Source organism: Populus trichocarpa, chromosome 5 (assembly GCF_000002775.5).
Source record: "Populus trichocarpa isolate Nisqually-1 chromosome 5, P.trichocarpa_v4.1, whole genome shotgun sequence".
In the NCBI taxonomy this organism is placed as follows: domain Eukaryota; kingdom Viridiplantae; phylum Streptophyta; class Magnoliopsida; order Malpighiales; family Salicaceae; genus Populus; species Populus trichocarpa.
In genome coordinates this window covers 292,224-319,366 of record NC_037289.2, presented here as the reverse complement: position 1 = coordinate 319,366, position 27,143 = coordinate 292,224, and the positions used below count along the sequence as shown (strand labels likewise).

Sequence of the window (27,143 nt, the reverse complement as noted above, 5' to 3'; positions counted from 1 at the left end):
AAAATAATGTTTAATTGAAAAAACAATAATTTCATTTTTAAAAATATTTTTTAATAAACTTAGAGCCATCTCAAAACATAAAAAAATATCATGAATTTAAAATCTAAATTATGAATTAGATGGATTATCATTAGTTGACTTGTGTTTATTAAAATGAGATGTGTAAATTGATATTTCTTAAATTATATTATTTTTAATTTTTTTTAAATTAAATCAGATTTTAACACAGTTGACTTACTTAGTCTTAAATTTCACTCTTATTTTTTAGAACTCGTTCCCAGTCACAAGCACTGAGTTCGAGTTGATTCACCAACCGGATCCGAAATTAATAACGATCCTTTCAGTCCACCACAACATGTGGGTTTTAAGAATCATGATTCAAGGCCCATCAATAAAACATTGGGGCGATATCAAATCCTACGGCTCCAACACACCCACGTGCCACAATCACAACGGTACAGTCAAAAAATTTGGATTTGCCGCGCTCGAAGTCAAACGAGGGAATCAAAAGTAAAATGAAAAACACTAGTTTAGCTTCCGATTTTGTCATTCCACCAACTCTAGGCTCGGACTCACTCCGAACCTAAATCCTCTGTCACACGCTCTCTTCCTTGTCTCTGTTCCCGATATTTTTATTTTATTTTATAGATTAAAAAAAAAACAGCTTTGATCTTATTGGATTTTATTTCTCAATTTGCACTAAATGACAAATAAATAAAAACCCTATATTCATTCCCTCCGTGTGATCTTACTCGACACCAAACCTCCACCGTTAGATCATCCATCCATACATGGCAATACCAAAAACTAAAGCTTGCCAAAACATTTTCCATGCCAATTTGTTTTGTATCCTCTCTCCCTTTCTTTTTCTGCCAGTTGGTTTCCTTTCTTTTGTTTGCTTTTGCCAAGTAAACATGTTTTTGTGATCAAAGATTAGCATTTTGAAATAAAGTTCTCTTTATGCAGAGAGCCTTCTGAGTTTTCACTGTCGGGCTCCTTGCTGTGTTCTTGGTGTGTGTGTTCACTGTCGGGCTCCTTGCTGTGTTCTTGGTGTGTGAAATTTTCCTAGAAAATTTTACTGTTTTACTCTTGTTTAAATGTTTGAATCTAGCTCAAAGTTTGAATCTTTTTGGTGATTTAAGCATAGTAGCATACCCTCCTTTGATTATTCCTTGTTTCCCTCTCTCTATATTTATTTATTAGTTGAAAGTGACCCCCCTTCCGTGGTTCTCTCTCTCTCCCCATTATAAGTTTGTTTGCGAGGATACGCATTATTTTGTGCCATGGAAAATAAATTAAAATAAAAGAAGTTTTATTTTAATTTTTTATTTTTCTTGGACTAGATTTGGGCAGTGTATTTAAGGTGGGATCCAGTGGTTATTTATGAATTTGGACTTATGGGGTACCCTTGAAAATAAATGTTTTCACATGCAGACACCAAAGGCCATAGCCACTGCAAGCACTGCATAGAACAAATCATAAAGTCTAGATTATTTTTTTTGGTCCTTTTTAGAAAGCAAGATTTTGATCCAGTGCATGCATGTGTTATATGTAATAGATCTCTGAGGAAAGATTCAGTGTAGTTGCTGTTTGATCAAATCCATCAAGTACTAATGTCAGTTTTGGAGAGATCATCGTCGACATCAACTCCTGTTAGAGAGATTGATCCCTTATTGAAGGATTTAAATGAGAAGAAGCTAAGTTTTAGGAAAAATGTTGTTTCTTTGGCTGCTGAGTTAAAGGGAGTGCGTAACCGCCTTGCATCTCAAGAGCAATCATTTGCTAAAGAAACAGAAACTAGACAGGTTGGTGATTTCTGGGTTTGGCTTCTTTTTGTATGGTTTTCGAGCTCTTTAGATTTTCTTTCTTTTTGGTTGTGGGGTCATGAGGGTTTTATTTATTCTTCGAGTTAATTAGTCAGTGTATGTGTGTTTCTGGGTTCTTCACAGGAGACGGTGCTTGTTTGTGTCTTGGTTTTTTACAGGAAGCAGAAAATAAAGCAAAAATCATGGAAGAGGAGATTAGCAGATTGCAGGAGAGAATGGAAGAGAGAAATGGCCAGCTTCTGGCTTCAGCTTCTACTGCTGATAAGGTCCCACTCAATGTCCCTCCTTTGGACTTTACCTTTTACTGGCCTTTGACTTTTGTGTAGTTCTGCTTTTTGTTTGATGATTTGAAATTCAAACATGATTGCTAATGATGTTCGAGTTATTTGTTATACGGACTAAGTTTATCTAGGGCTGTGCTTTGTGTTTTTTTCTGTGCATCTTAACACGTAACCCACATATCAGATCTTCATCCTTTTGGATGCCTCCTGACCTTTTGGCTTTTTCTATTTGTTTTTCGGGTGGAGCCTTTAGGAGGAAAGGTCGCCAGGGTGTTCTGATTTTACATTGTTGCCCCCCCATTGTTATTTATTAGCTTGAATGCTTTAAGATATCCTTCTCTTTTGTTGTTGCCGCCCACTCGACGTCTTAGGTTTTTACTTTGCACAATTATGGGTTGTATTAGAAAGGTGGTCTAAACAGTTCCTGCAATATCTTTAGGATGGTCTAAAGACAAAGTGCTTAGTTTTGTTAGTGTTCAAATTATCATTTAGTTTAGCTACCACTTTCTTTGGGCTGTGCATTGATCGCTGCATAAGAAACTTTAATTGACAATGAAATTTAAAGAAAACATGAAGATTTCATATTTAATTATTGGGAGTATAGTTGAACAATAAATGAAATATCTCATTAGCAAATATGAAGGTGATGGTCACTCTTGTAATCATTAAATTATCCCTAGATCGAGGTTATGGTTTCTCTTAATTATACCTGCCTCAATTATTTTGGTGATTTATTTCAAATAAATCCCAATTGAATGTCCATGCAAAATGGTGATGACTTCATACCAAGTAATATTGAGATTTGGGATCCCCTGCACATCAACACCATTACAGTGAAACTTTGAGAGACGAGTGGTAAGATCTCAGTACAAACCAATCAAGCTTGAGCTAGTCTTTTCTCTTCTTTTTGGCCCTCACCCCCACCACCACTGTGGGAAAAGGAGGATGAGATAGCCTTTCGTGCATATTCAAGGTGTCATCTAGAAGCATAACATTCTTTAGATCCTTCCACTTTAATTGAAGACTTATAGGAGACAGTTGAAGTTTCTATATCTGATACCATTTCTAAGCATCCATCATCTTGTAATAAGTCAATCTTTAAGCAACCATTATTAATTTCTTCTATGTGGTTACCTTGCATGCATTTATTTAATGGTGCTCACTAAGTGAACAACATAGTATGCCACTTTTCAGAAAACACACTCACAGGAATCGATTTGTTTCTGACTGGATGAATCATTGAGGAATTGGAGTACATTAAAAAAGAGAGGAAAAACTATGTGCTTCTTGCTCAAGACAACCTTCTTTTAAATTCTACAACATGGTATCACGTTAGAAATTTCATGTATCGTAGAACTAGCATACATGTCTCCTTGATATTTGGATGAATTTTAAAGAACATTTAACGAGGAGATTTCTCGTTGGAAGTTCTGTAACTGTATGAGTTGCAACATAACCATCTCTTGATTATGAACACTTCCCACTTTAAATTTTATCATTTGCAAGCTTCTTGCTCATTGCAACATCAGTTTTTCTGACTTTCAATTTTTTTAATTGGTCACAGTACCTCACGGAGTTGGATCGTCTCAGATCACAACTTGCAGCCACCCAAGCAACTGCGGATGCAAGTGCTGCCTCAGCTCAGTCAGCACAGCTTCAATGTTTAGCACTTATAAAAGAATTGGATGCAAAGAATAGCTCGTTAAAAGAGCATGAAGAGCGTGTAACTAGGCTAGGAGAGCAACTAGATAACTTGCAGAAGGATCTTCAAGCTAGGGAATCTTCCCAAAAGCAACTGAAAGATGAAGTTACGAGAATTGAGCATGATATTATGAAAGCCATTTCCCAGGCAGGAGACAGTAAAGATTGTGAACTGAGGAAATTATTAGATGAAGTTTCTCCTAAAAACTTTGAGAAGATGAATAAACTTTTGGTTGTTAAGGATGAAGAAATAACCAAACTGAAAGATGAAATAAGAGTTATGTCTGCTCACTGGAAGCTTAAAACCAAGGAATTAGAATCACAGGTGCATCCATCTTTAGTCCCCTCTATTACCATTTAAAGTCTATTTTCATTTAAGGTCCTTGGACTTTGTGATTTATGAGATCTAGCCTGTTTGTTGGCAGTTAGAGAAACAGCGACGAGCTGATCAGGAATTGAAGAAGAGGGTGTTGAAGTTGGAATTCTGTCTTCAGGAAGCTCGTGCTCAGACACGGAAGCTCCAGAGGGTAATGTTTTTTGTCATCTACTCTTTTTTTCCAAACAGGATCATGGCTGCATTGACTGCGGTGAATAAGACTTCCTCCTGTGCACTGTCAGCTTTACCTTAACATTTTGCATAGCAGATGAGTCATGCTTGAAAATCGTTCAGATGCCTCTCAGCAATATCTAGCTTTTTCATCAACTAGGTGAACGGTAGACCACATCAGTCCCTTGTGTTGTGCAATTAGCTGAATTGTGGCATGTTGAGTCATTTAGGTTCTAATCAATTGAATGGCCCACAGGATTATATTTCTGGGTGGTTGTTTTTGTGCTCTTCAATTCTAGCACAAAAGCACAAAATTTGTGTTGATGTTAGATGCGTCCCTTTTCTTCTGTTGTTTTTTGGTGGCCATGCTCTTCCAACTAGCTGAAGTTATTTTCGCTGCCAGATTGCAATTTCATGTACTATTAATTGATTGTTTCTATTCATCATACAGATGGGAGAGCGAAGGGATAAAGCTATTAAAGAACTCCGAGACCAGTTAGCAGCTAAGAAGCAGGCTATATCTGAAGCAAATAATGATAAGCAAAATTTCTGGGAGACATCTAGCTTCAAGGTTGTAGTTTCCATGTCAATGTTGATCTTGGTTGTTTTCTCCAAGCGATGAAATAAGAGGGTTGATTGATGTACATGTCTTGTTATCACAAGTTTCGGGGAGCTTTAGAAGCCATTTAGATTGTAGAAATAGCCTTTCTGTTCTCGCTAGAACTATATTTCTCTAGTAATCTTGTACGTTTTAAATCTTTGTACAGCCATTTGGCTTCCATACCTGAACCCATCACTTAAAAAAAGATGAAGTCTTCTATGCTGTTGATTTTACTAGCTGGATGGCATGATAATGACCTGCGATGTGCAAACTCTGCTATCAATTTTTTTCTAGGGTTCTCTTGCGGTTGTAGTGGACTGGGACATTGTTAATATGGCGGGGACCGGAGAGATTATGCTACCAACAGCTTGCCGACGCTGTGCCCACGCTGAAGTCAAATGTTTGGTGAAACAGTACATATTTAAACTCAATGATTCGCTAATAAAATTGGCATCCAATGCGATAGGGTTTCATCGTATGGTTTTCACTAAACATGTTAGCCGTTAGGAGATGCTATTACAAAACCTGCATCCATCTCCTAGCATGATTCAGATTCTGGTAGGGTTCACCTTTGTAGTTTTGTCCAGGAAACATGGACATCATTTTTTCTCTCTGGAATGGAAATTAAATGATTAGAGCATCTAAACAAATATGTTAGCATGTTTAAATTTGGTGTTTGTCAATGAAGTCACTGGGTGATTTTGACATCTAAACAGATATAGAGTTTGCTAAAATAAGCGATCCTCTTTGTGAATTATTTAACTAGATTAATCAGAATCTCCAAACTACGTTGTGAAAATATACAGGAACAAAATTGGTATTGAACAACTACTATCCAACCTCATTACCCTTCACTACTAGCAGCCTAATATTAAACATGTAGAAATTGATTTGTACCTTCAGCAGTAAAAGTCTTTACATTCTGCGCAACCTCCGGCTGGCCAGAAAATGTTTGTCAGGATCTTGGTGTTGTAATTCATTCTTGTGGAACTTGCCTCCAGTTTCTTTACTATCAAAGATGATTCATCTGTACAGAACTTTGAAACTGCTGGAATTCGGAAGCATGAGCTTCCAATCCATTGGCGAGCATAAAGAAAATCTTTATTCTAGTTGTCTAGAATGATTGTTCTGGCAACAAATGATGTTACCAAAATGGCACAACCAATAAATGGCTGCAAAGTAGCTGACTTGGATGCTGAAGAGTTGAGAGCAGGAGGAGTATTGAAACCGAAACTTGAGGCAGGGTTGGTTGATGAGTTCAAAACTGATGGGGGGGCGCTGCAGAAATCAGAGTGTTAGTTTTTGGGTTATTGAACTTATACTGAAGAGTTACAAAGTCATGGAAGACTGAAGAATTACCCTGGCACACCGATCGCCGGTGGGGATGTTGTTGGATTTGCAGGTGATGTTGTCGCTGGATTTGCAGGTGAAGTTGTCGCTGGATTTGCAGGTGAAGTTGTGGTCGCTGGCAATGACGGAGTGGATGATGATGATGATGATGATGATGACGGATAAATGCAGGAACCAGTGCCTGTTTCAATGTTATGCAAGTCTGAGAAATAGTTTTGAATATTCAGAGCATTAATTTTAAGCACAATTCCACGTGTGTGGGTCAATTAGATTCTTACTTGGATTCACATTAACTGTAGTGGCAGTCCCTCCGAAATCACAGCTAGTTGCCACAGGATTCTTCTGATAATAGCTGTTGAATGCATACGAGGCATGGTTTTGAAGAGAGTTTGGATTGTAACAATTCCCACCCTGCTGGATCTGTGAACAATCAGCACCTCCCATTCCACATGCATAATCTAACGCTGACTGAAGTGCTGTGTCCATCACTCCGGACCTTGCAACACACCAGCTCTGTCCTGGAATTGCTGGAGCATTTGTCGTAGCAGGAGGTGCCACAGGATTTGTCACTGGTGCTGTGACTGGAACATTGCCTGCTGGGGCTGGATATGTTGTCACAGGACTTACAGGTTGTGCACCTGGAACTGTAATAGGTGCTGGTGTTGTGACTGGATTGGTAATTGGTGGTGGTGGATTGACAGAAGGGTTTGTAGGGGGGACATTGACAGGTGTGGTGTTGGGGAAAGGTAATGGAGTGGATACAGGATTGGTAGGTGTTACAGTGACTGGATTGGTAGCAGGGACAGTGACTATTGTTGGTGTTGGAGTATCTGGCAGGAGAGTGACGACAGGTGGAGTCGATCCAGGATTTGTTGGAAAAACTGTAGGTGGATTAATTATATCATCATGTAAAGTAGTTTTGAAGTTTCTCAAGATTTCTCTTCGAGATGAAGGAAAGATTTGTTCATGTTCCCTCTCCAGCTCTTTTTCCGCGAAATCTTCTACAGAAGATACTTCTGCATACAATCCAGCTACCTGACCTCTGATCTTAGTGTTTTCTAAAGATTTTGAAACCCTATCTCCAAATTCAGCTACTTCTTTTGCACCAGGAATAACAAGGCTCTTGATAATCATAACTATGGGAGCATCATTGGGAGAAAGTAGAGAAGTGGCAACTGCAACTTTTTGGATCATTGATTGAATAAACAAATCTTTCATGCCCAGTTCTACATCCATATCAAGACTGGTTTCTACAATGACAAAAGACGTAGTTCTCTTGATAAATCCCAAAATCCTACGGAGATCTTTTTCTTGTGTTCTATTCAAATTTTCTAAGAATGACAGAGAAAATGCTACTGAGACCTTAACTTCATTGTCAACATGAAAACTACTCAGGACAGAATGGATTGATTTCAAGGCGGATAAAAGCTTTGACAAGCCATTGTTGCCACTTACAATGATGCTACTGTACACATGGGGCAGAAAGGTCACTATTTGGGCCTTAAGCCAAGAAATGGCAGATGGTTTAGACTTTGTCAATTTCTCAACCAAGCTGTCATCTAAATAAAGATCGGCAGACACATTAAAGTTGGAAAGTGTACTCAAAACCCTGTGATCTGCAGCAAAAACTCGAATATGACTTGCAGAGACCTTGTTTAGCTCAAGAAATGATACTATTCTGCCAAGTGAAGCAGCTGAAGTGATTCCTCTGGCATTGTAGGAGAAACCCACAAAAGTTCCTATAACATAGAAACAAGAAATGATCCAAGTCAACAAAGCTTCAAAGAATTTGAGCTCATTCATGATTTCAAACAAACAAATACTATACATCTTCAAATAAGTGGGGCATGCTAAACTCTTCTTTGCGCTGAATTAAGAGAAAAAACAGTGTGAACAAGCAATAGCAGATAATTACCTGAAGAGCTAAGAGTGAGAAGAGACAAGAAGAATAAGAACAGCCCCTTTGAAGCTACTTTGGCCATCATAATCAGAGGTGTTTTCTGGGTTTCAGGAGAAGAACCCTATGGATTTTTAGTGAGATTCATACAATAGTAGTGCTTAAAAAACACAACGCTAATAGAATGAAGATAGGAGATATAGAAGGGGAAAAGCCAAAAGGTGTTGTGGATGAAAGGTTAGTAGAGAAGAGAGAGAGAAAGCAAAAGGATGATGACTAGGTTTACATGTAATGATAAAGGAAAGAGGTTACTGTCATGAAGGATTGGGCTAGAAAATGCTGTGTTCATCAACAGTAGAGAGAATCAAGTAGGCAGCCACTGCTTTTCTAGCTTCTTTATCTTTCCCAAAAACACAATTGGGCGCAAAATATAAAGCACCTTCCTTCACCCTAGGACAAATTCCATGAGATATGGCCACATGCACGTTACACAGTATAAATATACGCAAAGATGGCATGCCTTTGTCTACTTGTCCCAATAGGGTTTGCAAAATACAAGGATGGCAAGACATGCTCTCATATGCTGCCCTCATACACGCTTTGCTATGTTATGAATTACCACAGTAAAATGTTTCTCAATTCTCTCGAATCCATCAATATTTTGCATTGACCAACAACACTTACTTGTTTTATGTTACTGTTTTCTACTGACAGTTAACAAGCTTAAACTTTCTTCACCATCTGTTAAGATTCTTTTGTAGAAGTAGAACCTCCTAGCAGACAGCTAGCTTTTCAAAGGGTTATAGAAGACAGTGTCATTAACCCACCCAGTCAACTCGGGGCCCGACTCTTGAACTGGATCTCTATGAAGTATAAAAAAAGAATCTAGAACCAACAAGTGGGTTGAAAAAAATGCCTAAAGTTTAGTTGAGAATAACCAAAAGGAGAATGCACTGCTGCTGTCAGCATCCATTACCCTGTCTTAACACATCCTCGAGGATTTGAAATTGGTTGGGCAGTGTACGAGGAGGATATCAAAGTCAGTTCTGGTTAGCTCACCAAGTTTCACAAAAAAAAAAAAAAAAAAACATAATTTATTTTACCTTAAATAAAAAGTGATGAAAAAATCAAGGGCCAAAAAGAGGCTTTGGATTAGGCCTCAACCTTCAACCAAGATGTTAATGATTTTTATTTGTCTAAGCCGACATTTTTTAGCAAGCATTGTTATTTTCTTGAAATAAAATAGATGAATATAACGAAGATAGATATAACAATTTTCTCTTTACTTCTTGTTTTAAAAATCCATAAATTTATTTTAAAATTATCTTATATTATGTTTATGTTTTTGTCTCTTCAATTAAATATATATATATTTTTTAATTTTTCCTGGTACACTAACCAACCGAATGTAAAGGAACAAATAAGCATACATTTACATAATTTGCATACATTTGTATATATAATAAAATTCCAAGCAGCAAAGTTGTCAAGTTAACCAAACTCGTCCCTCTACAACTAATTTGATTAATGAGGTCCCTCTACATTACATTCCGCCCTTAATCCATAATGGTATCAAATTATCAATATTGACTTTGTCGTGGACGTGTGACACATGTACATTTTGAATAGAAAAAAAGCTTGTAAAAATAAAATTGATTTTCTTATTGTTTAATCATTTCTGTAGGCATTGAATTAAATAATCATTATTAACATCTTTCTGGATTGAGGATCCTAAATTGCAACCTAAATCTACGATAGATGGATCCCATTGATTAAATCAAAAATAGAAGGACCCAGTTGATCAAGTAAACATAGTAGAGGGACCGTGGGTGTAATTTACCTTGGTAACCAAACTATTAGTAGGGCCACTTTCCATGGGATATTCCATTGAGTAGGGACAGCCCATGTGGAACAATGTATTGTGCTTCTCTGCTTTTCAAGTTCTGAAGACTTCACAAGTACCTTTTCTGACTAGGTTACACTTCATAGCCGAAAGCGAGCACGGTCCTATTGGCGGTGATAAGGTTGATTCCATGGTTGTAAAACCTTACATGGCGGTTGGGCCCCGCCGACCTGCTCTGCTAGCTTGGGCTGGTTATACAAGGATTTACTCAAAATTGACATTGTTTTAAAACGATGCTGAATTGATGCGGTTTAACGGTTTAATAACTTTTTCGATGGAAAACAGAGATCCATGCATGAATCATGATTAAAAAGAAAAAGGAAGAGAAAAGAAAAGAGCTCTAAAATAGGTGCTGGTACTTTCAATATCTGATACGTGTGCTTTTTCTGATTTTGCGTTGTCAAATGGAGGATAAATCTGCCTACCATTATTCTCACATTTCGAGTCATTTACTGCTATAGAATCAGAGATTTAAGGTAAAGGGTGATACTTGATGACATTCATCATGTTGTGTGTGTCCACACCTTTTGGAACATCCCATGCAGATTTCTGGTCAGAGGGATAGAAAGTAGTGCATCTCATCTTTGAATTTCTTTCCATTCTCTTCCCAGCTGTAACTTTTGGGCATCCAATGAACATATTCTTCCACGATTAAAGAAGGGGAGAACAAAAGAGGATTTAAAGTCAATAAAAGCTGGTAGAGCAACGATCTTGCGTGGTGTAATTTGCTGGTCCAGAAGCAAGGAGCAGGTAGCAGGTAGCAGGTAGTTCCTTAAAACTATAAATCGAGAGAGAGAGAGCCTTCAGTTTACCAACTAGACTGCAACATTTGATGCCATGACGAGTCACATTTACTGAAAGCAAAAGAACTAGATATGCTCTGTTAAAATAAAAGGCTCTAGAGAGATGCATATGTGAACTATAAACACTGGACAGCCTTACATGGCATCCACTTTGTGAACTTCAAATCCATGACATGAACTCTCATTTCCTTTGTTAGCGGCAATGGTACATCTGTTCTGCAGAGTTTTGCAACAACTTTGTTAGTCGTACACTGCACCGTCACAAGATGCTAGTTGTGAGTCATAACTAGCATCTATGTTCTACTTTAACAAACTGTGATTGGATATGCCTTCTTTCAATTCCTTTTACATGATTATCTAACCTATCCCCCCTAGAACATACAAGAAAAGAGTTATCGTCCTAAATAAGTAACCACTTGTAAGCAATTTATTCACACAACAAGCAAGTTGCTGAAGAAAGGATCCGAAACAATAGCTTCCTTAGCTGAATTATACTTGCTGAGACGCTTTTTGAACGAGCGCATATCTCTCTCATTTTTTGAAGAGCGATCCTGCAATCAAATCAATAGTAAGTGGATCAGACAAGTTAATCATCTCTAACCGTTACAGTTGAAATGGTTGTATTCAGATTAGAATGCAACAGAATTTGTGTTTCTTCTTTCGTGGGACTTGTTGGTTTTCCATATATGAAAATTCTTTTGCAGCCTTGTCTGCACTACACACTGTTAGGAGGTGCTTTTATTAAAAATTAAGGACAACAAACAGTGAAAGGAACAAAACGTGGAGAATTTGATAAATCAAGAATATAATTCATTTTCTAGTTTCTAGAAAAAGAGACTTACAAAAGATTTCTTCAGGAGCAGTATGTCCACCAAGTATAGCAACCACAACACGTTTGTCTTGGGGAAGCTGTAGAAAATGAGACAAAACAGTCATAATATCTTTCCAATAACCAAAGATGAAGTTTTGAAATCAAGAAAAGTTTTTTTTTTTTTTTTTTAAAAAAAAAAGCTACAAGAAAAGCCTCTGAACAAGTACGAGAAAACAAAAGAAACAAGAAGTTGTCTTTCCCAGTGTTTGAAACCAGGACACCCTGATAGTGTATGGACAAACAAATATAGTGGTAAAAATGACTTTAATGCATATCTCCAAAGGGTGTCAAATGATAGGTGCAACCACACATGCCACATATCAGGAAATAATCAGCGTTGCGGTTGAGTACATTTTACATGAATAGGCTGTGGTTATGTTCAGCAGAAATGGCATCGATTTTAACTGTTCCAAATCTAACTCCTTGTGATGTAAATGAAGTACAGTAACAACACCAGCATGGTCCTCTTATGCGTATAAGAAAGAAAAGCTATCAGAAATATTACCTTCCTTCCCAGAAGTCTTCAGTTACTTCTTTCATCTTCCTATATGTTTCTGCCTGCACATGATGTTAGAATTCAACCAGCCAATATTATGATATAAATATTGCCTACAACTTGTATTGTGGTTCTTGCCTGTCTATCTCCTTTCGGACCCTTAAAGAGATAAGGGTCCGAGGTTAGGTCCAGGAAGAGTATATCTTGACCTGTGTAAATAAAAGTTTGTTAGTTTATCATGAATCAAGTATAAATCTAAGCATTTATGTGGATAACATAAGAAAAAATAAAGAACACTCACCTGTGTTAATTCTGGAAAGAGTAAAATCAATTATTGATATCAATAATCCTGAAGTTCTGAAAATCATTTTCTTCCCCTCCAGGATAAACTGCACAGTAGCAGATTCATTTCGACGCAAAAGAATGTTTCCCCTGCAACAAAACAGGTCCTAAATCAGCTCTCAAGAAAAAACACGATATTATTTGATTGCAGAATCAACAAACCAGTGCAGGTCCCGGTGCTCAAATTCATATGCAGCTTCTGCAACAGCTAAGCCAGCAGTAACCTGCAAAAGCATGATAGACACAGTAAATATTGAAGGTGGCAGCAGCTCAGTGAAGAATTGACTTTAAATGCTAAAATAAAACGTGCACAATTACCTGAACCAATAAACTCTGTGCTTCATCAAAGTTTGAGAGCACAAAGCTTTCAAGGTCTTTCCCGCCATGTTGTAGCACAAACACCACATAGCACTGCACAAATTAATTAGACATGGTAAGCAAACCTATAAACATTACTCTGGAAACTTGCAGCGTCAATGTCATGTGGGGATTTTGCAACTTCAGCCAATTGAATTTAAACATATTTACATATAAAACATGCATGCATATTGTGTGTGCTAGAAGTGGATGTATCTTTGAAAGCAACAGTCAGTTATGTCTATAAAGGCCCAATGCTAAACCTGTTTCTCCGGAAACTCCTTAGGATGATCATTTTCAGAACCATGTTTTTCATCCCAGTATTCCCATGCTTTAACCAAGGAAGGGTCATAAGGACCTTGGCAAACTCTTAAGCTGCAAATAAAAGAGATCATTAGATATGACCTACTGCAGAAAATCTAAAAAGTAAAAAGCTTAAGACTACAGAAGATATGTAATTTAATGTGAAGATGAATTTCATTTATTCATAAGTTGAGTCAACCCTTGGCGTATCAGTCTACTAGTTTATAGCCAAATGCTATTGCTCAACTCAATTTGCAAAGCAAAGCCCAACAATCATAACCCATTGAACATTTTTTCAACCAGAATGTAAGCCTACTGAACATACTAAAATGAAAGCAACCTATAATTGATTATTGTTTTGCGAAGATACCAAGTAGCAGAAAAAATGTTATAGTACTTTGAACATACTCTAGAGTTTCAATGAAGGTTGTGCAAGAATTGTCAAAATCAGCATCATGGGATCTGAGATTGTTGAGAGTTCGAGAAAGGATAACCTCCTCGAGCAATTCTTCTGATCTCTGGAGCACAGAAAATCAAACGTTTCAGTAATAATACTCCATGAAGAAAGTGCCAATATGATAACAATGAATACAACTCTGCCTATCACAATGATCATGAGAAATTTCACAGAAAAGTTAGAACTAGAGATGTTACTGTTCCATACCTTCTGTACTTCTCCATTTACCAGTAAGTCCCCATCAATAGGAACTATTTTACAGACAGTATTACCAGCTTTAAATGCTTCTCCATAAGTTCCTTCACCGACTTTGACAATATTCTCTGGTTCACTGGATAAATAAAGTTTTATTCCTTATCAGTTTTAAGGATGAAAGAGCTCAAGTTAAATAAATCAGCAAAGATAAGTTATATGACTGAAAGTCTGGCAGGCTAATATGCGTGAATTACTGACTTTAGGGATGCAGTTATTACACAACGATTAATCACATAAATGATATGAACCACCTCCAGTCAATAAGCATGCCATGACCAAGAAAATTCCCTGAACCTAAAACACTAAATGAGACAAATCTAACAACAATATGTGACACTTCTATTCTCAAAAGTCATACTTTCATCTTTCAAAAGCCACAGCCAACAAATCTTTAAAAGTTCTTAAAGGGCAGATGCTGATTATAAATTGTATCCATAAACTAAAGCATTAGATTGAACATCAACTATACAGTATTTGTGGTTCAGTGAATGCAGAATAGCAACAATACAACTTCCTACAGAACACACCGCAAGTTATTGATTCCAGGACAAAGTTGAAGAAAGCTTCTGTTTCTTTTTTCAACAGATGAAACTAATGATAGAACGAACTAAGATACAGTTTAAATAAAATTATGAACTAATTGTTGGGGAATTCCGGCACCCCATACGCGGACCGGGGGTGTACTGATAGTTGCTCATCGGAGGGTAAAGCACACTGACACAATATTTAACGTGGTTCGGCAAAACCGCCTACATCCACGGGAGAGAGTCCATATTATTTAGAGACTAGAGAAAGGATACAAAACAATACATGGAGGAGGATCACTCAACTCCCAGCTCACACGCTCCGCTGCCCATGGCAGCAGCTCCGCTGCCCATGGCAGCAGCTCCTCTTTCTCTTCTTCTCTTCACGTTCTCACACACTCTCACTTCTCTCACATTTGCTCTCACAAAACATGCCTCTTTTATAGGCAAATATGGTGAGCTCCTCCAGCACACAAATGTCAACATGGAGGGGACAATAAAGCCACAAAATAAGGCACAAATGGTGGCACTAAATATTCCACTTGCTTAGTGGTGGGTGGGGCATTTGCCACAATAATGGCAATTTCCTAACAATCACCCCCTTTGCCATTTATGTGGGCAATTGTCCTTTTTGCTTCTTCAGCACAAGCTTGCATTCTGCATCTTTTTCAAGCTTACCATTCTGAGAGCGTCTTCAATCCAACATCCCCCTTCGAGCGTATCAACCATGCTCGGTCCGGAATGATTTTTTTTTTCAAGCCTTACACCAAGACTTACAACACCCCCTCAAACGAATATTCCCAAGTGCGACAGTCATTGAGTATTTCAATGTGATCATAAGCTCACCACTCTTCCAAGAGTCTACTCATCCAGGAGTTGCGCCTGCCCTCTGTTCCAGCCTAGGAACCACGTCTTACTTCTCCGTGAGTCTCTCGCTCTTAGTCGTAAGAGTCCAGGTAGCTCTCCACCTTTAACCATGGGGGCAGCCCATAAAGGTTGATCCATATCTGTCTTCATACTCTGAGTATTACAATGCCATTACCGAGCTCACCACCTTGACAAGAGTCAACTCGTTCTCGGAACCTGCGCATGCCCTTCTGCTTCTTCATAGCAGCCGCGTCTTAATGCTCCACAAGTCACACACTTATTGTCCAAGGCAAATGTCTTCTAGCTCATTGATCTTTAGCATGGGGGCAATATCCATGAAAGTCAATCCTGCATTTGTCTCCATACTCATCATAGCCACTTCATTGGCTATACATACACCTGTCCACTTGTATCTAGCCATCACATCGGCTTTGGGGTTGTTCTGAACTGGGCTCATATCGTGGCCCACACACCTTCTCCTTAGGTGTCTCCGCTCGTCACCATGCGGCGGTCTGATCCGGGCTCCTATCATAGCCCTCACACACCTTCCATCTAAGGTGTCTTCACCTTTCATAGGTGGTCGCATCCTCCTTCAGTTGAGATGCTTCAAAGTGGCTCCAAAATTCTCTACCACCATGTGCACTATGGGAGAGATTACTGTCACTGACTACATAGAAAAAGAAAGTTGCGGTATGCTCCTCGCAATTCTCCACCTCGATTTCTATGTTTGGAGCTTCTGTGCCTTTCTGCTTGACAGCTCCACCTACACCAACTCTCTTTGATGTCTTCGCCTTTCATCATAGGCGGTTGCCTTGTATCACAGGCATTTGCACCCCCTCAATTAGGTGCCTCTGCAACAGCTCTCTTTCCATCCTTGCATGCATTGGAAAGGGTCTTCGCCTGTTGTCTTCATTAAGAGCACAAGAGACTTCCTGTTGTACGAACTTTAACAGTCTCTGCTCTGAGCTTCATCTGGGAACTCTTCTTCTCCTTGCACCTGTTGTCTCATTACAGTACCTCGTTGGATCTTACGGGTACTCATGCACAATCTCCGTGTGCCTCGTGCAATTTCTGTTCTCCAGATTTCTCCCTATTCCTTGCTTATGTTTGACAGCAGCTCATCCTGTCATAACACCTGTCCAAGTCAAAATAGGGTGCCAATCTTTATCCCCTGCTGTATTTCTCTTCCATTATCAGGGTCTTCATCAATTCTCCCCTCGAGAAATCACAGTCACCGAATCTAACTTCTTTGGAGAAATCACCACTTCATCAGATCCTTGATCATACGGAACCCAACTGTTCCCTTGTGCCGTCATCCTGCTAGTCTTCCACCGTTTCATTACAAACTGCTATATATACGAAAATAGTACCGTATGGATAATCCTTCCACTAAGCAAGTTCCCAGGAAAGATTGGAGGGGTCACACTGGTCCCGCTTAAAACCCAACCTCCTAGACAGAACTTCTTAGGCCATATCTATCCATCGTACTGTCTTTCCGTATATACAACCATTTGCTAGCTTTGTTGCGGCTTTCCTTTACAAGTGATCTGGGGTATCCCGGTTTTATACCTGATTTCTCAACATCTGGCGAGACTACCAGTGCTTCGATTCGTCAAGATTGGTCTTCATCAATTTTCACTCTCCACCTCAAATTGTCCACATGATCAGGTGTCTAGAGTGTCCCAATTTTGCCTTCCCTCTAGGCAATTAAAATTTTCTCCACTTAGCAGTTCAACACATGTAATTGGGTAAACATGTGTGACATGTTCTTCTTCATCTCCATCGACCACGATGATGACCATCAGATGCCTCCTGATCGGGCAATCTCTTTCGTTAATTCACCACCGCCATTTTTGGTCTCAAATCTCAACGATCGGACCGTACCATTGCATCCGGAACGATCAAATTAGCTGGAAACAAGTCTGAAATCGTCCCAATCGCACTTCAGACGGCTAAGATTTGATCAAAACAATTCTGGCCTGATCAACGGCTCAGATTCAATCTCAGATCCGGTTGCACGTAGGATCCGCTACACTGGATCCTGTCCCTCGGCTCGCGGCTCGGCTCGGCTCCAATTAGGCTCGGCTCAACTCGGCTCGGCTCAGCGCGGCTCGGCTCGCGGCTGGTGACATGGCAGGTGGGTCCCACAGTGCTGACGTGTCTGCTGACTGGACGATGACGTGTCTGCTGACTGGACGCTGACATGGCATGCTGACTGTGCGATGACGTGTCTGCTGACTGGCGCTGACATGCATGCTGACTGTGTATACTGGCGTCATGATTGCGTCATGATGATGTCATCCTTATCCGGGTCTGGCACGTGGGTCGGGTCGTCTGGTATTCGGGTCGGGTCGGGTCAGTTCATCCGGGTGAAGAAGACGCGTGTGACACGTGGCGCGCGTCTGTGCGCGTGGGCAGTCTCTTCGCCGGCGCGTGCGGAGGTTTCCGACGTCCGATTTCGACGCGGTTTTCAACAGTGGCTTCGTCTCTTCCTCCTCTACACAGTGGTATGGTCAAAACACAATTTTGACAACTTTTATTTTTGAGCAAAATCAAACACCCCTTTAAACCATGTGCTCTGATACCAATTGTTGGGGAATTCCGGCACCCCATACGCGGACCGGGGGTGTACTGATAGTTGCTCATCGGAGGGTAAAGCACACTGACACAATATTTAACGTGGTTCGGCAAAACCGCCTACATCCACGGGAGAGAGTCCATATTATTTAGAGACTAGAGAAAGGATACAAAACAATACATGGAGGAGGATCACTCAACTCCCAGCTCACACACACTGCTGCATATGGCAGCAGGGCTGCTGCCCATGGCAGCAGCTCCTCTTTCTCTTCTTCTCTTCACGTTCTCACACACTCTCACTTCTCTCACATTTGCTCTCACAAAACATGCCTCTTTTATAGACAAATATGGTGAGCTCCTCCAGCACACAAATGTCAACATGGAGGGGACAATAAAGCCACAAAATAAGACACAAATGGTGGCACTAAATATTCCACTTGCTTAGTGGTGGGTGGGGCATTTGCCACAATAATGGCAATTTCCTAACACTAATCAATCATGAATTTTTTATATAAACTTGCCATCGCAAAGTAAGAAAAAATGTTATGAAAGTCAACCTTGGATCAAAAACAGCTGCAGGCATCATCCAGATAAAATAACTGCCTCTTTTGAAAAGGAAATTTGGTTGGAAAAACATACAAATATAAAAAACTGAAGGTTTGAACCAAAATGCATTGTTTTCTTAAAAAAAATTATTGTGAGTCAAAACAATATGCAAATGTAAGAGTTCTTGTAGGGGAAAAGAGCAGCAGCATAATGGAAAAAGGAACAAACCAGTATTTGGAGAATACTTCCAGCAATGTTGATGGAACTGACTGTCCACAGACTGCCAATAGCGCAGTAACTGGATCCACATAGTCATGATCTGATAAAGAAGATGTTGAAGCTAAGGACAGTTTCTTAACTGCACCCTCAATGTCTTCACAACCCTCATGGCCCACAAACATAGAACTGCTCTTTTGTGCAAGAGAATTCCTTTCAAGGACACCTTTACTAGGTAAATATGATCTAATTCTGCTATGGACAGAATGCAGTTTCGAATTAGTTTCAAAAACAGCTTTTTCTGGAGTTATCACATCAACAATGTTGAAATCATTGCCACTCATAGGTCCCAAGGGAGGCATGGTTGGAGTTTCTAATATCTTCGACAGTGTACTAGAAGGCTCACAACTATAATTTAACTTCTTAGCAATTAGCCATTTCTCTAATCTTGATGACATATGTGGTATAACAACTGCATCAGTTTCATTGCCAGTGGCCCATGTACTAGAGCTTTTGGGAGATGGGCTCTCCTCCAGCAACTCGAAGGCATCGACCTCTTCAAAGTATTGCTTTTCTTTCTCAAAATTGGGAGGTTGCACTGCTTTTCCCTTCAAACACCAGGAATTAAAGCACGAAAATTACAATGAACCAGAACGGAGGGAAAAAAAGATTACTTGGTGCTAGAAACTAGAAAGAGCAAGTGCAAGTCTAGAAGAAACCAGCATAGTAATAACAACACAAGAGAAGAAGCAGGAAAAGGTAATAATGATATACTTTTGGAACAGGTGGTTTTCCCCTTTTTCTAGCCTGTTTTTGTTGAGGCTGATTGTCCACACAAGCAGCAACAGCTATACTTATCCTCCCTCTGAGTCAAGCACAAAATAATCCCATAGGAAAAGCAGAATCAAAATCAAAAAGAAAAAGAAAAAAGAAAGGAAAAGGAAAGAAAGAAAGAAAACAAAATGGGCATCCTTAATAAGTTTGAGAAAAAAAAATTATAGCTTATATGAGTGCATCTCCATTCTCAAAAGCTGAAAATGCACTGGCCATGAATTTCCCTAGCATTAGGTGACCTCACATCAAGCCATCAAATGGCTTGAATTTTTTTCTTGTTTTTATCATTTCTCGTATCCTACGAAAATCCATATAACTCTTCTTTTGTTTATCTCTTTGTTTTTGTATAATTATTATTATCACTATTAATCAACCCCTTGAAAACTGAAAAGTGCAACACACACAAATGAGAAAAATCCAAAAGTTCAAAGGTTCCACCACAATCACCAACTAGTCAAACTGAAACAAACAAACAAAACACAAAACCCACCAATTAGAAACCAAACAGAAACACAATTAACAATCAAAAACCAGAACATGAATTCCATCGAAACGAATTAATTAACCTGGTGAAAGTGAGATGCACCCAAAAGTTGAAAGCTTTCATTACAATCACCAACTAATCAAATGAAAAACCCACCAACTTAAAGATCAAACCGAACCACAATCAACAAGCAAAACCCACAACTTACAATTCATTAAAAACAGGGAATTGAATTGAGCTGAATTAACCTCGTAGAAAGTGAGCGATTCCAACTGACACGTTTAGTGGCACGACCACCGCCACCAAAACTCACTCTAATATCCTTGTCCTTCAATTCCAACTGTTTCCTGCAAAACCCAGAAACAAAAACACAAAAAGCTCAAATCTTTACACGAACACAGGCAAGAAACAGTAATAAAGTTAAAGAGTTTTTTATCATTTAACATTACAAGTTGGCATCTTGTGAGGTTATTTGATTTTGGGGTGTTTTTTGTCTTCTCCTCCTTTGGTAAATGGGTTGCTGTTGTTGTTGTTGAAGTGATTGTCTTCCTCCTCCTCCTTCTTCTTCAGCAATGATTTCTGACCATAAATCAACTCTACTTCCTTCACCTTAAACAACAACAAAAATGTCACTGCTGCAGGTGCCTCTGAATTACATAAATAGTTTACTGTCAAAAACTGAAGATTTTTCAGGTACCTGTTTTGGAACCCATCATTAGTACAAAAATCCTTTGGAGAGAGAGTGTTTTGAAATGCTGGAGTTGATGCCTGGGCGGGAGTTGCATAGGACGACGTGTAGTTTTTAAGATGAGAAGGTGGTAAAACGCCGTCGTTTGCTTGTGGATCCTAAAAAATAGAAATTTGCTCGGAACAATTCACTTCAATAATCTTTTTAATTAATTTTAAAGCAAATTTCAGATATCCATCAAGATTTTACTTGTTTTAATTTAATTTGAACAGGGTTTAGATAAAATCAAATTAAAGTACAGTAAAAATATAATAATCAATATTCTCTTATTAATGTTGTCTTCTCAGCCAGTAAAATTTGCCAAGAAAACATCCCTTTTAATGATTAAAAAACATATGCTTGTAATATCCTCCTAGCATCATTCTTTTTTACATTACATTACATAAAAATTGATCCAATCTGCGACAAAACATGCAAAACCTATCTAGTTTAAATTTAATGGGAAAAGGGCAACATACATCTTTTTGCTTCCCCATGTCTCTCGGTCATTGTACGTAGGCCAAGGTTACAGATTTTTCACATAATGAAGTTTTTTTACTATGCTTTCCCGAAGTGTAAGGTGTTGTTTATAACGCGAAATAATAATTGTTTTTTAAAATATTTTTTATTTATAAATATATTAAAATAATATATATTTTTTATTTTTTAAATTTTACTTATGGTATTAGTATATTAAGATGATTTAAAATTATAAATAATTAATTTAAAATAAAAAAAATTCTAAAAATCTCAAAAATATTTTTTAATCATAAAAACAAACAAAATCTATAGGAAAGAATTGATTTTTAATCAAAAATATTTTTTAATCATAAAAATTATGGGAAGGCTGCTAACAAAATCTATAGGAACCATCGGAATTTAACAATACATAAGGGAAGATCATTAGCTGACACGATTCAATGATATTATTATTATCATAACCTAAAACTTTGTCAAATTGGGATGGGACTTGAATGAGTACTATAGTTATTGGAATTAATCTAAGGTTAGACTTCTATGTTGTTTTAGTTTTTTTAATTGAAATGATATTATTTTAATTAAAATTTAAAAATAAAACTTGAAGTAATCAACAAACCTAATTACTTTGAAGCTAACTTGCACGTAGTTTTTAGCCTTTGATGACATGGATTTAGACAGAGAGAGCTACATGTTAACCACCCGCACCCCAGTTATCAAAGCCCTTTCTTCCCCTTACAGAAAGCGTGCGAGAAGAAGAATGTCAATCGTGTTTGCTTTCCCAAGTTGACAGATACTTTACGTAGCCCATATATATTCCCTGAGGGGTGCTGCTATTTCAAATCACGATTTGTTATGGTTTCCTTTTCAATATTTCACAACAAATCAAGCCCACCAACCGCCTTCCCTTCCCTTCCCTTCCATCTTAATTGATGAAAAGATTGAGGAACATCAAGATCATGATCTCCCTTTTCTCGCACAACAGCAACAGTAGCCCATTTCATCGAGTGTGTTGGGGATACAGCTTTCACGCTAATTGACCATGAAATGAAGCATGGCTTGCATAAAAAGAGTCGTCTTAATTATACGTATGAAGTTTGCAAGGAAGAGTTCCTTCCTGCTATTTATAGTTGCAGTTGAACCATGCGTACGTATGGATCATATACGTGCTATCATAACACGTACAATCAATCAATAAACTCACTAGGTAACCATCATTGTTAGGCATGGAGTAATTAAAGTTTAAAAAGGCTGGGAATCCAGCTTCATGTGTCGGTATAGGCAATGAGTGGATTTTGTTTTTATTGTCATTTAAATTTCAAATCGGAAGGAAAACACTGGGATGGCTGCATATCTTTTACATTGCATGACTACTACGTACGTCTGCGGATCGATGCTTTATTTTCTGGTTTCTTTCATTATGCCCTTAATTGGTTTATTAATCTCTGTTAATGGATTGATCATGTGTTCTAACATCAAGAGTGCTAGAGTTATAATCTCACGGTCTCCTTCGGATTCTTATACGCTGAAATGGAATGTGGATGACTTCTCTCTACTGGCAAGCCTTGTCCAACCGGTATCGGAGGGGTTCTTCGCGATCACAAATTAAGGTCCGGTGTTAGGTTTTTTCTCTACTCTTGTTGGGATAAAAAATTCAAATGAAACAAAGATTCTAGTTGTGATTAAAGCTCTGGAATTATATTCTTTAGAGCATCTCCAACCGGAGAGGCAAATGAGGAGGCAAAGTTAAAAACCTATCCTTTTAGCTTTTGTTTCTTTAATTTGTCATTCCAATGCAGCAGCCAACCGAGAAGCCAAAATGGTTGTTTAAATTAGGAAGAGCTATTTCTACAGTTTACTGTAGAAATAGCCAAAAACATATTAACGTTGCCAACGGCTATAAAAATAGCCGTTGGTCAACAGTATTTTATTTTTGCTTTAAAAAATTAAATTTAACAGTAACATATAAAACTGAAAATTAAAAATATTCATATAAATAAATTTTAAGTTTAATTTTAAGTTATATCTTTTAAATTTCATATTATTTCATTAAATTTTATATTAACATCATAATTATATTATATATAAAATATTTAAATTAGTTATATAATTATATAAAAATGAATTTAACATGAAATATATTAAAATATAAATGGCTTTTCTAAATAGCTTTTTACCATTGGAATGCATATAATCAAAAAAGCTATATTTATACTATTCAAAAAGCCATTTTTTAAATTTAGCTTCTCAATTTGGCTTTTTGCATTGGAGATGCTCTTACAAGAGGACTTTTTTTTTTTTTTTTTGAGTAAAATCCATCTTAAAATCTGACTCTACTAGTATCATCAATAGGATGAGTAATTAAGCCATGTAATAGAACATAAAAATTTAAATGTACGATGACTTTTTTGTTTTTTCTTGTGCTTGCTGCTTGGCACTATCTTGGAAACCGTTGCTTCAGAATTAAGGCTTGCTTAATTACTGCTCAAAATATTGATGATGATTCATTCACAGGCAAGAGTACTTGCAATATACTTTCCATTCTCAATTTTATGTTTTTTTAATTAATAATTATATTTTTATTTTTTCTGTATTTCTTTTTAAACATGACTTGTGCAATAAAACATATTCTTGAATCAACTTGTATTTTAGTTGAGATTGAGTTTTTCTCCGAAACAATCTTGGAAGCATGAAATTTAGAGAGTTTATAAGAAAGGGATGACTAAATCCGACCATTAAACCTATTTTTTGAACTTAATGCTATCATCATTCATGAGCAATCAAGTTCCATAGACATCGAGATCACGGAATCAGATGGCAATCTTGTTTTTCAACAAAGGGGTCACGGGCTGCTTAAATTAAGGTTAGCAGACACTATGCTTGCTTTATTCAAAGGAGGCAGACGATGTCCCAGACAGTGAGCTTTTTTTCTCTATTCCAGTGCTCGTATCATTATCATGAGATCACAGCTGGATGAACAAAATCTAATATAGAACCATTTCTGGGTTGAAAATCTATAAACATGCAGTATCTCTCAGCTTTAAAATTAAAAATATTTTCCAACTTTCCGTCAATGTGATTAAATGCCATGTCAAACTTCCCGTCAAATTTAATTTCAAAAACATCCCTTAATTACGAGTGTAGGATGTAACAGTAGTGCCTTGTTCTAATCTTAAAGGCATATATGTATATGTTGTGATTAAATTCAATTTAATTTAAGCGGAAACTGTGTGAAAAAGATATAAATGATTTGCTGATAAAATAATATTTAAGTTTGGTAATTTCACACATGAAACCAGAGCTCACAGTTGATGAACAGAGTAGAAACGAGATGATAGGATTAAGAGGCCCTTTTTATATCATCAAATCAATTTATTTGTTAAGTAGTTATGTTGTTCCCATCCATATAACATATAAAATAAAATAAAAACTAGAAAGCTGTACTGATCCCATCACCGCAGCCCTTGAATTTTTTTTATTTTTTTTTATTCTGCTAAGTTGTGCTACTGGAAACAACATAATCTTTTAAATTTTAAAAGGTTAGGTTGATAGAAACAACACAACTATTTAAAGGATGCCATTTTTCTAGAAACAATTTCTAACCTGTACCAATCTGCTAATTTTTTGTTTTATTTTGATGGTATTTCAAAAAAAAAAAAAACTCCAATAGATATAGATTGTGTAGGTGGCATTATGTGCCCTAGCTAGGTACATGGAAGAATTATGATCACACTGGGAAAAGAGGCTGGCAAATAATCACTGTGATCTTTTGACATGAAAGGAATTAAGGAAAGTTTAAAAGACTGTGCATTTCGCACGGTAAAATTACTTTTTAACTCTTAAAAGGTAAAATCATTAATGTTGTCAGTTGTAGTTGTTTTTAAAATGTTTTTTTATTTATAAATATATTAAAATAATTATTTTTTAAATTTTTAAAAATTTATTTTTGATATAAATACATTAAAATAATTCAAAAACATAAAAATATTAATTTTAAATAAATAAAATTCAAAAAATCATCTTTTAAACAGCACTCGCAAAACAAACGGGTCCTGGTCTTAGAGATATAAATTTTTTTTTAATGAGATATATTAGTCTTTAAAGGAAATTAAAGGATTTGACCGTCTTTTTATCTCTTTAATACACAATATAACTACTACTTTTACCCTAAAAAAACGTTTTTCTCAGGTCAAGGGGCTTTATGGGTTTTTTCAATTTTTTATGCTCCATAAGTACTTAAATACCCCTAATAAAATAATATTTCATAGCTCTAGATGTAAGGACATTTTAGTTAGTTTACTTATAATTTTTGTGTTATTCACATGAGATGTAAGTAGTAATTGGATCTTTTAGTACATATAAAAAAATATTATTTTATGTTAAAAAGTGATTGGCGGAAGCCTATCACCCGACATCAAATAAATATTGTCTACGCTTTTTAGATGGAGTATGCGGTGCCAAAATAGATTTGAACACCGCCGTTCATGACAACGTTTGATGTGTCTTATCACCCTATCATGGTGATGAGACGCGTGTGGTCAAAAGATCGACGGTTGAGCTGCAGTCACACCTTTTTCTTTTTTTTTTCCCTCTCTCCACTCTTAAAAAAATTCGTTGGCCCTTAAAAAAATATATTGGCCTTTAAAAAAACAATGATATATAGTTATTTGTTTGTTAAGTTAAATTAGGTTCTTATTTTTTAATAGCAATATATTTGGTCTTTAATAATTTATTTAGTTAACTTTGTTTTTTAATTTCATCAACTGATATGTGATTTTTATATCAGATTTGGTCATTATTCTTATCATTGTAATATATATGGTCTTGAATCATTTATTAAATTAGTTTTTTTTTTCAATTTTATCTATTGACATTTGATTTTTATATCAATTTGGTCATCATTCTTTCAATTGTTATTTCTAGTTTTCCTTGTTTTTTTTCTTAATTGAAATTGTTTATCAATTTCATTCTTATGATTTGATTATTTTTTTGTCAAATTTGGTTTTATTATCTTCAAATCTATATCTTTTTCTTCCTGTCTATTTTTTTTTCCAAGTTTATCCTTAATTATTCTAGTTGATTCGAAATTATTGTTTTTGAATTTATCCTTTATGCTATCATCCACCCTCATGATTCATGATATAAGTTTTCAATGTTAAACCAAGTTGGTTTTATTAATTTTTTATTTCATCCATCATCACTGTGTCAATTGAAAATTAGTAATAACATTTTTTATAAAGTTATAATGATGTCATATACTAGGACATGAATTTACTAGGTTTGACTTGGGTAAGTTTTTTTTTTTCATCTCGAGTAGATTAGTAGAAGTCTAGAATCTTAGATTTTTTTTTGGTAGAATATTTGTATTTTCTTGATATCTTTTTTATAATTAAAAAATTAATAGGTGTAGCAAGGACCAGACACCCATCTAATACCTATTATTTATAGCCTGTTTGAAAGTGTATTTTTCAAAATATTTATCACTGAAAATATATTAAAATAATATTTTATTTATTTATTAAAATTTTTCTTAACAATAATATATTAAAACAGTTTAAGAATATAAAATAAATTAAAATAAAAAAATTCAAAATTTAATGAAAAAGCCAGCATAACGACAACCAAAATTTCATTTAAATAGAGCAGAAAGATGAGCCCACGTGTCCTCTTAACTGTCTCCTGAAAGCTTCTTTGCATAAAAGGTACTTATGCCTGCCTTAGGTAAGGGACAAGTACTTTGCGTTCATGGGGCCTAGCATTGCTGGCTGTCAATCATGGGGTACCCCTCCTCAACTAGTTTTGAACTTATCTACTCTTGATATATATATATTTTTTTTCATTTTAGTCTTAATATATACTGCAAGAAATTGGAAGCCAGGTTGAATTTTCCAGACTTATAGA

The 27,143-nt window shown here is 36.8% G+C and overlaps 3 protein-coding genes across 4 annotated transcripts; 1 reads left to right on the top strand and 2 right to left on the bottom strand.

Annotated features, from left to right (window-relative positions):
• Positions 1-812: 812 nt before the first annotated feature.
• On the top strand, positions 813-5,189 carry LOC18098475 (nuclear envelope-associated protein 2). Its single transcript, XM_006382210.3, has 6 exons — positions 813-1,050; positions 1,559-1,805; positions 1,985-2,092; positions 3,672-4,133; positions 4,234-4,335; positions 4,807-5,189. The coding sequence occupies exons 2-6, from the start codon at positions 1,614-1,616 to the stop codon at positions 4,975-4,977; spliced, it is 1,035 nt and encodes a 344-aa protein (XP_006382272.1). The 5' UTR covers positions 813-1,050; positions 1,559-1,613; the 3' UTR covers positions 4,978-5,189.
• A 491-nt stretch (positions 5,190-5,680) lies between these two features.
• Positions 5,681-8,636, bottom strand: LOC18098463 (glucan endo-1,3-beta-glucosidase 12). 2 transcript variants are annotated; one of them, XM_052453085.1, is made up of 4 exons: positions 8,222-8,636; positions 6,585-8,045; positions 6,316-6,508; positions 5,681-6,234 (listed from the first exon to the last, which is right to left on the bottom strand). In XM_052453085.1, the coding sequence occupies exons 1-4, from the start codon at positions 8,289-8,291 to the stop codon at positions 6,063-6,065; spliced, it is 1,896 nt and encodes a 631-aa protein (XP_052309045.1). In that variant the 5' UTR covers positions 8,292-8,636; the 3' UTR covers positions 5,681-6,062. The 2 variants fall into 2 exon arrangements, with proteins under 2 accessions (XP_052309045.1, XP_024457463.1); XM_024601695.2 differs by having other exon boundaries at positions 6,316-6,487; positions 8,222-8,631.
• Positions 8,637-11,059: 2,423 nt separating this feature from the next.
• LOC18098462 (serine/threonine-protein kinase haspin homolog) lies at positions 11,060-20,878 on the bottom strand. Its single transcript, XM_024600990.2, has 15 exons — positions 20,736-20,878; positions 20,488-20,647; positions 20,287-20,385; positions 19,495-19,585; positions 18,733-19,328; positions 13,943-14,066; positions 13,687-13,796; positions 13,239-13,350; positions 12,937-13,029; positions 12,781-12,842; positions 12,578-12,708; positions 12,415-12,485; positions 12,286-12,338; positions 11,752-11,818; positions 11,060-11,460 (listed from the first exon to the last, which is right to left on the bottom strand). The coding sequence occupies exons 1-15, from the start codon at positions 20,821-20,823 to the stop codon at positions 11,341-11,343; spliced, it is 1,977 nt and encodes a 658-aa protein (XP_024456758.1). The 5' UTR covers positions 20,824-20,878; the 3' UTR covers positions 11,060-11,340.
• Positions 20,879-27,143: the final 6,265 nt, after the last annotated feature.